General features: G+C 32.1%; 1 protein-coding gene across 7 annotated transcripts; it reads right to left on the bottom strand.

Annotated features, from left to right (window-relative positions):
* Position 1: 1 nt before the first annotated feature.
* Positions 2-7,221, bottom strand: LOC112751513 (uncharacterized). Of its 7 annotated transcripts, XM_072217982.1 has the most exons (10): positions 6,998-7,147; positions 6,814-6,920; positions 5,743-5,856; positions 5,247-5,273; positions 4,722-4,841; positions 4,584-4,627; positions 1,718-4,297; positions 1,123-1,227; positions 798-972; positions 2-539 (listed from the first exon to the last, which is right to left on the bottom strand). In XM_072217982.1, the coding sequence occupies exons 5-10, from the start codon at positions 4,830-4,832 to the stop codon at positions 336-338; spliced, it is 3,219 nt and encodes a 1,072-aa protein (XP_072074083.1). In that variant the 5' UTR covers positions 4,833-4,841; positions 5,247-5,273; positions 5,743-5,856; positions 6,814-6,920; positions 6,998-7,147; the 3' UTR covers positions 2-335. The 7 variants fall into 7 exon arrangements, with proteins under 7 accessions (XP_072074083.1, XP_072074082.1, XP_072074084.1 ...); XM_072217981.1 differs by lacking the exon at positions 5,247-5,273 and having other exon boundaries at positions 6,998-7,165; XM_072217983.1 differs by lacking the exon at positions 5,743-5,856 and having other exon boundaries at positions 6,998-7,110.
* Between the last annotated feature and the right edge of the window lie 7,385 nt (positions 7,222-14,606).

The raw sequence follows: 14,606 nt of genomic DNA on the forward strand, positions 1-14,606 counted from the left end.
ATTTCCGGAATAATTGCTAATCTGAAAATCAGCACTACAACATATACTTTATATATTTATTTCTACAGAATACATAGAATGAAAATAAACTAAAATTCAAAGTGATAATAAAAGAACCAAAATAAAATGGTACTGCAGAAAGCTATGTATGTACAAACAAATTTAAGTTCAAACAGAGGACCTAAAACAACATGCAGTTCCATTTATCACACACACTTGGATCCTATTTGTCATTTATCTCCTATCCAGACATAGCCAAGATTATTTTTTCAACTAAATTGGCCTCGGCCTACTCATAATTACTTATTGAGGAATTTCTGAAAATTTTATAGATCTCAGTATCGTCGCCTAGAGAGAAAAAACTCGTAATCAGGATGTCTATTTGCGCAGATTTTGTTGTCCTTGTTGACAACAGCTTTCGCCATGAGAGAAGCCGTTTCCTCGAGCGTCCGAAGCCGTTCTTTGAGAAGGATAGAAGGGTTTAAGCCCAGCATCTCTGCTGCCAGTGCAGATTGCCTCAGCTGGAACCAGCATTCACCCTGCTCATATCACATTACATGCAGAAAACAAGCCTCTTCAATAATGCTTTATGTGATAACAAGCCATGACTATTTCGCCAATACAAGTTCCAAATTAGTTTGAAATCAGCCACAGCAAGAAAATGCCAGTAAATGATAAAATTTGTTTACAATTAATGCATTTTGAACATTTTTATTAATCATCGAATGACTAATTGAAAAGTTAATCATATGAAAAAGGTTCGAGTATGAGGAGTTGTTGAAGAAGTTATTTCATACCTGGGCATTGTAGCTTTGGAGGCCGACGGCTGGAGATACTATGCAAGAACCTACAGTTGGTGAATCAGGGTTTCTACTTCTACGAACCAAATGTCCAAGTGAATGATAGGTCAAGAAAGCTGCTCGGAAGTTGCCATCCGGTATACGGTAAATAGGATACCATGCAACAGAGTACCTGTATGCAGATTTGCCGGTTCAAAATGATAAAAGTTTTAAACTTCACTTAAATTATTGACAACAATCCATACTTGTGATAATATGATCTTAGAGAATATATAAAACTCTGTTCAACAAGTGATGTACAGATGATATGTAGGTCACGTACCAAGATCTAGGATGAAGATCTCGCAGGTTGATTGATTCCAGTTTGGATGGGTCCCCGTAAATTTGAGCTAGCATTGGTGTATCTCCTCCAACCAACTCCTGTATCCTGTTATGAAATATAAATTATAGTTGATGGTCTTTCCTATTGAAATTATTCATGTGATAATCTCCATAAAAAATAAAACAAAAATAAAAAAATATAAGCACAATATGAGTTTATGGTTATCATAATAAGAAAAAAGAAGCAGAATACCACAAAGAAAAACGACTTTATGCGGCATTTCATCATATCTGTATATTTCAACATTTTGGCAAATTTTAAGTGATATGCTGGTTTTTAGCACGGTTTATGCAGATCCAAACACAACCACCAAACCATGATTTTCCTTAACATTATATTATTATAGGGTCCTGATGTTGAACAAGCTTATGAAAGGAACACAATATCAAGGTATGATGTCACACGTTACAATAGTTGAATGACCAAAACCAAAACTATAGTCAGGTTTTGATAAAATTCAACATACTATAATCAGTGACGGAAGGTATCAATTAGCGACGAATGATGATAGGATAAAGAGGATGAACTTTCTTACTTGTCATATAGAGGCCGTCTTTGTTGAGGTTGTTCCAATTCAAAATATTCATACAGAAGCTCTAAATCACTATAGCATGTCGAGGTGATAAATGGAAATTCGTCATCACCATTTGCTAGTTGATTCTCGTGGTTCTTAAACAGCTGAACTGCTGACAAAGAAGGGACAAAATACGCACGAAACATAGAATTACCAATACCACCAAGTTTTTTTGGATTTTCATAATCCTGACCCCTTATCTCCAAACCGTAGCTCCCATGTTTCTCATACCACTGCCACAGGCATCCCAAAGATACGTCGGGTATATCATGTCTACAGAGCGAGACACAACCCACAGAGTTCTGAGCGCACGTGAAACAACCAGGTGAATTGGAAGATTGACATATAACAGGACTACAAAAGTGAAGTAATCTTTCGATCTCCGCAATTGGATCACCTGTGGCCATGTGTAAAGCTTCACAAGCCAGTTGTGCCCCACACGCATCGTTCACAGCTTGGGCTATTCTGTAGGAATCATTGTCTAATGTCTCTTGATTCTCACATTCGTAAACCATCTGATTAGCTGCATCATGATTGACACTGTTCTCTATCACTGTACATGCAACCTGATTACCTAATGCCTGATTCTCACCCTCAACTAGACCACCAAAATTACTATAAACCTGACCTGTGCCTGTTCGACTTGCATTTAGTGATGAATCCTGATTTTGCGAAGTAGAAGCTACTTGTGGTTCAACATTGCTATCTAAGTTAATATTTTTGCTATGCGGTGCATCAGAATGTTCCGGTGAAGAACTACTACTCTCGGATTTTGTCAACCCCGTATCCTTTTTCCCAATTGGTATCCATTTCCAAAGGCCACTGGTTCCAGAACTGTGGCTTTGTGCATTGTAGTCTGCATGGGAAACTTCTTTTTCTCGTTGATCAGCCTCATCACCTAAAGGATTACAAGATATGGATGATTGCTCATTAGACATGTTCAATTGGTCCGAGTCCTCACAAGGCGTTGCTAATGAGCTATCTTGAATGTCTATATTTTCCGTATTCATGCTTGCAATATCATTGCAGGCCTTTTTGGGAGACTCTGATTCTGAACTGTGAACTAGTTCAGATGTTATCTGTTCAACTCTATTGGTCTGGAACCCATCCGTCACGCAATTAGTATCAGAACTCAATCCGGAAACACTAGTCAACCTTTGTTGATTATTTTCCTGATAAGAGACATGTGACATATCATTCTGTTGAGAACACACCGTTGCATCATCATTTAATGTGGACCGGTCAAAATGGGAACCCTTCCTAGAATAACTACCGAGACCTTTTCTTGAAGTGGAGTCCATTTTCACTTTTGTTTTCCTATCAACTTTATTTTTTACAGGATTTTTATCGTCTGTCTTCAACGTAACATTTACACTACTAGAACTGGGTTTTTGGACAATTGGCGGATCCTTTTTCACAGTGGAATCAGATTGTGACAAAGTTGTGTTCACTTTCTTCGAATCACCACTGCATTCTTCAGAACCTTTCTTCTGAACCTTTTGCCAGATGGAATGACTGTTTTCCTTCCCTGGTCGACCATGCGAGACTCCAACATTCCCAAATTTGTTAAAACTAGAACTCTTTGACACTGTTCTCTTTTGCTTTGCTCTCTTATCATTAGGCGCAAAATTCTGACCACCATTCCTAATTCCCTCATTACGTTCACAGTTGTCCCGAACCCCATTCGTTACATTTTGGCCAGGAAAATACCCATCTCCTGAATTTGAAGCAACTCCGCAGCCTCCTTTACTAGATTGTATTCCTGTTTCACCATCTTTTGTACTTGCATCACTGTGTGAACCAACTGAAACTGAATCCAACACCAAAGAGTCTACTATATCATCAATAAAAGTCTTGTAGCTTTCAGGAACTCCCGTGCTGCCATTCATTTCACTCCTTTCGCAATCATCTTTTACTAATCTATCATCAGAAGATGATATTTCTAGTTCCGCTGTATATGTCATAAGTGCAGCCTCCTTATCCATGTCATTGCTACTGCAAGTTTCAGAAGCCAAACTAGGAACTTCTTGTTCGGCAGAGCCACTGTCACTTGATTTCTTCTTGCTCTGTCTAATTTTCTTTCTCAACCTTTTTCTAGAGTTTTTCTTCAGAGACTTGTCTTCCTTGGTGATACTCATCAACTTATCAGATGAATTAACTGCAGCCGAACTATCTGGAAACAAGGCAGAGCTGCACACCAATGAACTTTGGGAATGAGAATTACCCAAAACATCATTCAGTTCATTCAGTTGAGCAGCTTTCTTAGCAATCTTATTTTGACATCGACGACGCACATTCGAACCATTATCGTTTCTTCTTGTGAATGATTTGACTGAATAAGCATAGTGAGGAAGAGGACTTCTTGGACCCTTACACTGATCAATCTTCAACCTATCAATAGGCGGAGGAGGTAAAAGAAGTTGCAGACCATCCATATGTAGACTGGAAGCTAAGTTAATATGACTGAGGCAGCGTACTGGTATGGCAACAATTCTCCAGTTTCCATCCGGCTCGAAATTAAGGAATGTAAGGACAGCACACCTGATAAATAATAAGCAAAATTTAATTATAGTTATTTTCAGGTTTCAAGATTCTTCTGAATGAAACAAATATAAAACTAAATGAAGGAGCTATATAATAACGGTAATAAACAATCAAGCATATTCATTAAGTATATTTCTTAAATGGTATTAGAAGGCTAGGAATAGATGATCCAACAATAGGCCAACACTTTAAATAGATAAAAACAGGTATTCATTATGGAACCACATTAACAAATGAACAAAAAGAAAATGCAAGAAATGATAAAGTAGCAAAAATATTTTACCCACTATCAGTGCTAATGCTTGAAACAGAAGAATCTCCACAATCCTGAATAATTAGATAAGACAAAAAAGTTAGGATTAACAACCTAACCACACAAATAAAAAATAAATCGCAATAACAGGATTGCAATTAGGCCAACCTCGAAAGAAGAGGTTTTATTTTGTTGTTGAGGTAATGTTGATGTAGAATCCTTTCTCACTTCTGAAACTTTTGGACTATCCTTTTCTATCTCTTGAAGGTTGCAATGCATCTTCCTTGCCTGTCCAAATTAGCAGTGTTAACCATTTTCAGAAAGAAAAAAATGCGGATGAAAATTTAAAAGGAAATAAGAAAGAAATTGTATTTGTATATAACAAAGACAAACAAGACCTTATTCTAGAGAATCAATGTCTAAATAAATTTCTTTTTACATCCTAAGAGTGACCCAGAGAGGTCAATAAAGTTATAAATAGTGCATTTTCACTTTGCAAGCTTAAATCAGAACAAGAAAAAACAATGTAAACATTTGTGAAGGGTAAAAGCTCCTTTGCTTCTCTTTTGTAAGCCTCTTTTCCTTTCAACAGTTCTAAAAGATGATCATTTATTTACCAACCAAAGAGATACAGAGAAATTTAACTTTGACGAAGCTAACAATAATTAAAGTCATAATGGAGAATTTACTAACCTAGTAAGAAAGTAATTCCTGCAAAATCTGAGAATCAAAAGGCCAACATTATGCAAAATCTTGGATGCCTAATCTAATGGGATAATTGCCAAAACTAAATCAACACTTTCATACTTGGAAAAAAATCTCTCTTCTAATTTAAGATGGACAATATTCACATTGTTTATAAGCAGATAGTAGCCATATTTCTTTTGTCCCACAAGAAATCAGCCAGACAAAATGTTTTCTATCCAAATCCAAGAAAAGATGCAATGATAATATTAATATCATGCCAATAGAAACAAGTTAAGCATCACAATGAATAAAATGCAGAAGAAACCAGTCACAAAAAAACAGTATTTTCAAAAACTTGTTATGGACTAATGCTAATGGCACAATCAAATGTTATAGATTCCCAAACAAAAAATTAAAAAAAAAAATCCTACAGATAACTGAATTAACTTTCTTAAAACATTTAATTGAACATTCCATATCAAACAGGCATATAGAAATCTACCTTGGTGTTGTAATTGTGGAATGTACTGTCTCAATTCTAACATAGTACATGGCAACTACTCCTAAAAGATCAACCTTTATCTGCTCAAATTTCATCCTCATGCAAGCACATCCACTAAACACAACAAAAGATCAAGAAGCCTTTATTTGACCAAATTTGCAGAGATCCTTGGATTCAAATTCTATAGGGTATATACAAACACAGTGCTTTTCCTCCCAAATATTGCTCGACTTAAACAAAAAAATAAAGCCGGATTATAGAGAGAGAACTGTGAAAAGAAGAAGAAGAAAAAATGAAGTTCCAAACACACAAAGGATATGTGCAGGAAAGGAGAAACCTCAACTTGGGTTTCTCCAAAATCAAAAACAAGAAAAGTTTAGGTTATCCCAAAATGAAACTAAATTCTGTTTACCAGTGAAATGAAAAAAAAAAAGGTGTCTCTCTAATTTAACCAAGAAACTCACTAAACCTCCTATGAATACAAAACACCTCAATAACTTAGACTTGCATAAATAAGTAAAGGTGGAAAAAAAGAGAAAATCAAACACAAAGCTGTAAGTTATATGAACCATTGGTGTAAAATCTATCAGTAAAATTTGACTAAACCACAAATCCTCTACCTAAAATATCTAGAAGCAAAGAGCAAACGTATCCTTATCCACACAAATCATTCCCCAGATTTAGGAGAAGGAATGAGATAACAAAATTGCTCAAGAAACAGCTAATTGATTTCCTATATATAGGTTTCAACCACCCCCCATAACCATAATCATATATATCCCACACATACAAAAATTCAATCTTTATTATAAAAATGAACCAGACCAACAGAAAGAAGCACACCCAATCATCAATTCTAAATTGAAAAATCATAATTCACAAACGATCAAACATCATCCACACAAAAAACTCAAATGGGCATGTTCATCAAACCAAACAAACCATAACATGACAATAAAAAATGGAACTTTCACGTAAAATACACACACAAAATAAATAAAAAATACATAACACAAATCGTCTTTCTCCCAAAACAAGATGATGATTGGTGAAGGCTCAAATGGGACGAACCATGAGAGATTTTGCAAAGGGTATGGAGAGTTTGGTAGCTTTGTTGTTCTTGTTCTTCCAAGCCTCAACGACTCTCTTCTTTATCAACCAGTCACCCGTTGTGTCCTCTTTAATTGGTAAAGAAAGATAAAAATGTATGCTTTCTGTGTTAATTTTTGGGGGCCAAAAAAGAAAGCGACTTTACCTGCTTTCAGTGCACTAACTCCAACACAGTCACGCAGCTCAGTGGCCAAAAGGGTATACTCTCCAATGAAGTGAAGGGACGCACCGCAAGAAAAATTGAAAAATCCGAAAAAGAATTGATTTTGACTGCAATTCACATTTTTCATCACCCAACCACCATTAGATGGATACTATCGTCATATAAAATATGTAAACCCTGGTTGTATTGTTTATTTTTTATGCATTGTGATGTAAGAGAAATTTTTTTGACAAATGATTAAGAATCATGTGTATTTGGAAGATATTTAATTTGGCGTTAAAAATTAATATAGTGAATTCAATATTTTAATTGATAGGATGATGTAAGATTGACTATTTAATTATTTATCCAAATTTGTTCTTTGTGTATAAATTATCATATTAAATAAGAATTTAATTTTAATGTACGGTCAGTGTAAAGTAATTTTACACGCATATTTAATTACACGACATTATATTAATGTATTTATGATGTGAATAATTACCTTTTTATATTTACCGCATAAATAATCATTTAAACGAACGTATGTAATTACATAATTATATAAAATGTTTTACATCAAAATTAAATTCATTAAATAAAAAAATGTTTACTCACTTTATTGTTTTTCAAATGTTTATAAAAGTATATATTTGATGAAAAATACTCGAGGACCAGTCAACTAGTATAATTTATTATTTTTGGTAATAATTTTAATTATTAATTCAATTTTTTTAATTTAGTAATTTAACAGTATATTTTTAATTTATATTTTTAAATATTGATGATTAACTTATAGTAAAAAATAATAACTTTTATTACACTTATAGTATTTCTCTATATTTGATATTTAATAAAAAATTAATCATCTAATTATAAAAAAATATTATTTTGATGTAATATTTTTTAATTTTAAAAGTGACTTATTTTATTGAAAAAATATCTAAAACAATGTATATAAACACATGTAAAATACATGATAGATAATTTATATTATAATATTCATAGAGTAATTTTGTATATACTTTGTGTGTGTGTGTATATATATATATTTAAAATAGAAAAGTTTTTATGACGTAATATTGAGGATGATTGGCTGGCTGGTTTTACCGTTTAAGAAGGAGCAAGGCAAGCGTGGAGCATGCACTGCACTCAGCCAAAAGAAGGCCTCTTTTCTAGGTATTGCCATTGGGGAAAAGGAATATCACCAAAATTAATATTATTATCTATATATATATTAATTTATTAATAATTTTAACTTTTGTTTAGAGGAATGGTCAGGCACTTAGGTGAAGTAAAACAATTCCAAAACAAGATTTTTGAGGGATTATAAATCCTTCGGGCAAATGTACATACTAATCATTTTTGAGTAAGAATTATTAATCATGTTAATTCTTAACGAAAATAATAATAATGATGATGTTAATTTATTTTAGAGACGTTATGTTAAAAATTGCAAAATATTTTTACTATTTTGTTAATCTTTTAGTTATGAATGTGATCCAAGTACGTTGTATTTTAAGAACTAATAACAAATTAGTTTGATCAATAATTCACGTAAATTTGAATTTTCATTGATTTTTGAGTAAAATTACCTTATGAGCAACTAATTTCTTTTGGATAAAATGTTCCTTTTTGTGTATTTTTAATTACGAATTAATGCATATCTGATTGGATTTTTATTAGTTTTAGTTTAGATGATAAAAATAGATGAGTACACAAAAGATAATACTATAGATGAGTACAATTTATTATTTTTAGTTAATAATTAAATAATATTTAAAAATATCAGCTCAAAATATGGTATTAGATTGCGGCACAATATGATATTAGACATATTAATCTTAAAATTTAGATTTTATATTTTTTTATAAAAACTTTTTTAATTAGTAACATTCATATGTGTGTTAATAGGATGGGTTTAGTTAAAAAATAAACTTAACATATATTTATAAAGATAAAAATGAAATACAATTCTCATTTTTATTATTCTTTTTTTCTAATTTTAAAAAATAAATATTAAAAATAAAAATGCAAAGGAATATGCATGATATCTAAAACTAGAGTGAAATAAATTCGATTCCTATGGATATTCTAGTGGTACGAATAATTGGTAGGTAGTGCCATAATGCATGGCAGTGGAAGCAGAAATAATGTCCTTAAATTATGGCTTATGGGTGAACCACGCATCACAATATTTTGCATTGCTTGAAGTTCAATTTTTCCAGAAGAAATCAAAAAGAAAAAAACAAAGATCCTTAAATTAATAAACGCTAAATTAAACTATATATAGTTGAAATAAGAAAACAATATAATGTAACCCACGTATTAATTGAAGGGTTAGGTATATTAAGAACAATGCTAGGGGCCAGTAACTTTTGTGATTGGTAGCCATCAAATAGCCATCAATGATGATCTAATGGTGTGAGATTGGTGTGAGATTTCATCCAATGATTCACTTTTTTCTGCTGGCCAAAAATCAACAAAACTGCTGGCCCCTAGACTTTTCCGGTATATTAATTATTAAACAATCAAAATTAACGTTGTGTTTTTTTCACATGAATATCTAACAATTCTGTTAGACACGTGAGAAACATGCACAACACAGATTGGACAGTATGGTATGGGCATTCACCTAAATACTAAGAGACACGTAAATGCACAATTTCAGTCATATCCACATGAGAGAAATCATGCAATGCTCAATAATATTAGATATGAGCATTTCTTTTATTCAAGTTATTATACAATCAATGTCTAAAAAAATTAAAAAATAATATTAGGGGACCAAGTAATTTTTAGATTAAGTGGAATTATATTTTTTTTTCCTTCTTCATCATCATCTTTGCCTCTTTCTCCTTTCGTTTGATTTTTTATTTTTTCTTTTTCTTTCTTATTTCATCGTTATCGTTATAATCTTTATCGTCTTCTTCTCCTCTTATATATAGCAAAATTATTCAGCACGTAAATTTTGTTGCATAGCAAAAAATTAGAACATCGACATTAAAAATAATTTTTGAGCTATGCAACAAAATTATTAATCACAAAAATTTTGGCATGCAACACAAAATCCAGAACAACATAGTAGTATAAGTAATTTCTGAGTTTTATAGCAAAATTTTTTGAGTTATATGCAAAAATTTTTTATATTATATCAATGAGTTTATATGCTATGTGTACAAATTTTTATGATATATCGATAAAATTATGTTATATACAAAAATTTTTATGTTATAAATTTTTGTACTATGTGTAAAAAAATTCTGTACTATAAAAAAATATGAATAAGAAGAAGTGAGAATGCACACACTGACACACAAGTTAATTTTTATTAAACTTATGCCAATTTAATTAAACTTAATTACAAAAATACTATTTGTACATATAACAATAATAAAAAACTATTTGTATTAATATATACATATATATAATGTAAATATATTTTTAAAATCTTCATCGTATAATAATTATACAAAAAAGAGTTATTTATTTAAGAAATATTAAATAAACATAGCCTGTTATTTGCCTTTGAATTTATCCCGTAAATCTTCTTGCTATATGAATAATGATATGTTAAACTTTTGGCCAATTTGTGGAATCATAACGTGGCTACAATTGTTGGGGCCACCATGGGGAGCTCTTGACCATTGGAGAGAACATAAGATGAGAAGACACCACATTCAACTCAAAATCTTAAGGTGTCAAGTTAATGAGTCTCTCATCTTATAAACTCATCACTCTTCCATGTTTTTTTTTATGTGGGACTAACTTTAACACTTCTTACACTTACAACACTAACAACAATGTCATAATGATCATAATTACTAAAATGTAGATATGCATTATGTTAATTAGTAATTGGGTTGATCTAGTTATTATTAACTTATTAATTTGTTTAAGTAAGTGATTAATAATTTAAATTTTATTTTATGTATACAATAATTTATTATTTAATGTTAAACTTTTAAATAGAATTTATATTCATAATAAATTAGTCATTAATATGCTAAACTAAAAAATACCATAAAAAACAAAAAATAAAAAATTTAGTTAAACATATTAAACTATTAAAATTAGTTTTAGCAATCATAAAGATACCTTTGCGCAAACAGTGACATAATGTTTAATCATGTTACTTCTACTTGATTGCTTATTGAATAATCTTTAGCTTCTTTTATTTGTTTAATTTGTATGTTACATATGCTTTTGAGAAAGTGATTCATCTGTGTTGTAAAACTCTTCCTTCCTTTTCGCCCTAGAGACTATTCTTTCCTCTGTTACTGGTTTCATTTTCTAGAGCATACATATCACAATGCTCTATTCTACGAGTGGTGGAGTTCCAATATTTGTTTTGATTGCTCGTTTACCAAAAATTAAGAAATCTATACTACTACACCATTTAACATGTAACTGGACATTTGTTAGCAAAAATCATTAATATTATATTGTAATTGTATGAACTTTTTTTGGTAAAATTATTTGGTCATCACATGTATCCTAATAAATTTTTAACGTTAATTTTACCTCCATATATTGATTCTACTCTAATTATGGGGTGGGTCTAAAATGAGTTCAGCAATTTTGTGCGCATTAGATGTGTGACTTTTTAATAAATTATTAGATTTTATTAAATGAAAATTAAAATATGTTATAAAAAAAAATTATTGATAAATTTTATAAATATAAAATATATTAGTGCATACATATATAAATATATTTTAATATATAATATTTTAAAAATAATAAGAATAATTTTTAATTTTAAAATAAATAAATATAAAGCATATAAATATATAAAAAATATTTTTTATTTATTAATATTAATGGTTATGCAGTATTATTTTTATTTACAAAATATAAAATAAAATAATATAAATATTTTTAAATTATTTTATATTACATGAAAATAACTAGATTTTTTGTTAAAAATATATTAAAAACATTGTTGCGATGAAGCTAACGAAGCATGCCTTAGTTTCCTCTACTGTGATCTCCGCCGCGCCTCCGGCAACGAAGTGAGCACACTGTTCCACCCAATGCGCTCGTATTTGACTACGTATTCCTTCGTCTTCGCTTCATGTTTTGCCATCCACCCTTCACCGAGGAGCAACCACGAGGATCAGCCATGCAATTCACTCTGAAGTTGATGATCGTGAAGAGTTATGTGGCAAAGACAAAGCACTCTTATCAACTCTGTTGTATGAGTTTAGGTGTGAAGAGAAAAGAAGAAATAGAACGAAATTAAAGAAAATGATAAAACTAGTGAAGCAGAGAAGAAGTTGGAAGTTCAAAGAGAAAATAGTGAAAAACACTACTAATTAGATTTTTCATCTCATAAAATGAAATTCACAGTGCTAATTACAACTAACAAGCTACTATATATACTTTTTCCTATATAATTTGATTAAGCTATCTGCTAACTAAGTAACCAGCCATAATAATTTTTCATAATTAATTTTAGCACCTTCCTACATGCAACATCTAACTAATTTCTAACTGATCTACTTATCATACATTATCACCAGCTACCTGCTGCATAACTTACCATCATTAGTCTTCCACTTAAGTAGCACCCGCTCTCAAACTTGGACCATATAAATATGACAATCCAAGTTTGGCTTCACACGCTCGAAATGGTCTTGGAGCTAAGACTTTAGTTAAAATATCTGTTGCTCACCACTTGAAATCGGCAGCAGTTTAGTCACCCCTTCTTGCCATTTATTCCTCACAATGTGACAATCTACCTTAAGATTTTGTTCTCTCATGATAAACCGGATTTACTGCTATATATGGAGCAGATTGGCTATCACAATATATAATCACCGGCTTCTCTTATTTTACCCGAAGTTCATTCAGCATGTAAGTAAGTCACTGTGTCTATCTTGTTGCTGAGGCTAATACCCTATATTCTTCTTCACAAGATAATGCTGCAATTGTGTTCTGCTTCTTGCTCTTCCAAGAGATGATTGATGTTCCTAAGAAAAAACAGTAACTCGTGACTGACTTCCTTAAATCTGGACATGTCCCCCAATCATTATCTGAAAATCCGGATGGAGTGAGGTCTGTGTTGGCTGAGAAGAACAATCCCTTTGCTGGAGCTCCCCTTAAGTATCTTAGGGCCCTTAGTGCAGTCTCAAAATGCTTGTCCGTAGCACAATCCAGAAATTGACTTAACTTTCAAACCGTGTAGCAGATTTCAGGTTTTGTGTTTGTGAGATAAAATAGGCATCCAATAATTCTTCTATATTCTGAATTTGATGTGAATAGAGTCCCTATTTTGATAAGGGTGATGTATAGTCAATAGGGGTTGAAGCTGGCTTTGCTGTCATCATCCCATAGTCCTGGAGGAGATCGAGTCAATACTTGTGCTGGCACACAGTAATCCCCCTTTTGCTTCGAGTGACTTCCATACCAAGAAAATACTTGAGTTCACTCAGATCTTTAATTTTGTATAGATCATGTAAATACCCTTTCATCCGAGAGATTTCATTCAAATCATCCCCAGCGAACACAAGGTTATCAACATAGACAAGAATGATTGTAAACCCATATGGAGAGCACTTAGTAAACATGTTATAGTCATGTTTAGATTGGGTGTAGCTAGCAGCAACAAGCGAGGCAGCAAGCTTGATATTCTATTGTCTGCTTGCTTCGTTCAAACCATAGAGATAATGATCAAGACGGCAAAGTAAACCAGGTTCTGGAAGTAGTAACCCAAGGAGTGGCCTCATGTAAATTGTCTCATCTAAATCACTATGCAAAAAAGCTGTATTTACGTCTAATTGATGAAAATACCAACCCTTGACAACAGCAATGAACATAACAATCCAAAAGGTATTCATCTTCACAATTGGAGTGAAAGTGTCCCTGTAGTCTATACCTTGAGTTTGAGAGAATCCCTGTTCCATGAGCCTCGCTTTATACCTTTATACGGTATCATCAGGGTGAAGCTTGAGCTTAAACATCCATTTACAACCCACAGCTATTTTACCAGCAGAAAGTTTAGTGAGTGTCCAAGTTTTATTGTTCTCCAAAGCAAAAAATTCATTGTTAACAGCCTCCTTTCAATTAGGATCCACAATAGCTTCATCATAGGTTTTTGATTCTATATGCATGGATACAACTAATGCAAATGCAGATTTGACAGGGAATGCAGAATTATTTTTAAAATATTCTCAGTGAAAGATAGGGAATTCCCGTGTGCAGTAACAAGCATGCAATGAAAATCTTTTAAATAGGAGGGAGGCCTTCTTATTCTATCTGATCTTCTAATTTTTCGTACTTTCTCATGATGTGATGAATGTGTGCAATCAAATTCTGATGCATCAGTATCTATGCCTTCGGACATGAGCTCAGCAATTGGTCCATGTAATTCAGCAAAGTTATGATGAATATGCAATTGATTATTGTTCAAGTGTGATATTTTTATGAAGCAATGCTATGGTCAGATGAAATGCCTATATCAAATAGGTCAATGAATGTGTGTGTAGAGCATTGTGGTGGTGTGAAATTTGTTTGAGTGACGGAATCATGAGTAGAAAAGTGAAACGTCTGATATGGCAATACATTCTCATAAAAAATCACATTTTTTAACACAAAAAATTTTCTATTT

This window comes from Arachis hypogaea, chromosome 15 (assembly GCF_003086295.3).
Source record: "Arachis hypogaea cultivar Tifrunner chromosome 15, arahy.Tifrunner.gnm2.J5K5, whole genome shotgun sequence".
NCBI classification, from domain to species: domain Eukaryota; kingdom Viridiplantae; phylum Streptophyta; class Magnoliopsida; order Fabales; family Fabaceae; genus Arachis; species Arachis hypogaea.

Coding starts and splice junctions, on each gene's coding strand:
- LOC112751513 (XM_025800668.3), bottom strand. CDS start 7,142: ATGAAAAATGTGAATTGCAGTCAAAATCAATTCTTTTTCGGATTTTTC. Junction 973..1,122: donor GATCTTCATCCTAGATCTTG/GTACGTGACCTA, acceptor ATCTGCATACAG/GTACTCTGTTGCATGGTATC. Junction 540..797: donor TCCAAAGCTACAATGCCCAG/GTATGAAATAAC, acceptor TGATATGAGCAG/GGTGAATGCTGGTTCCAGCT.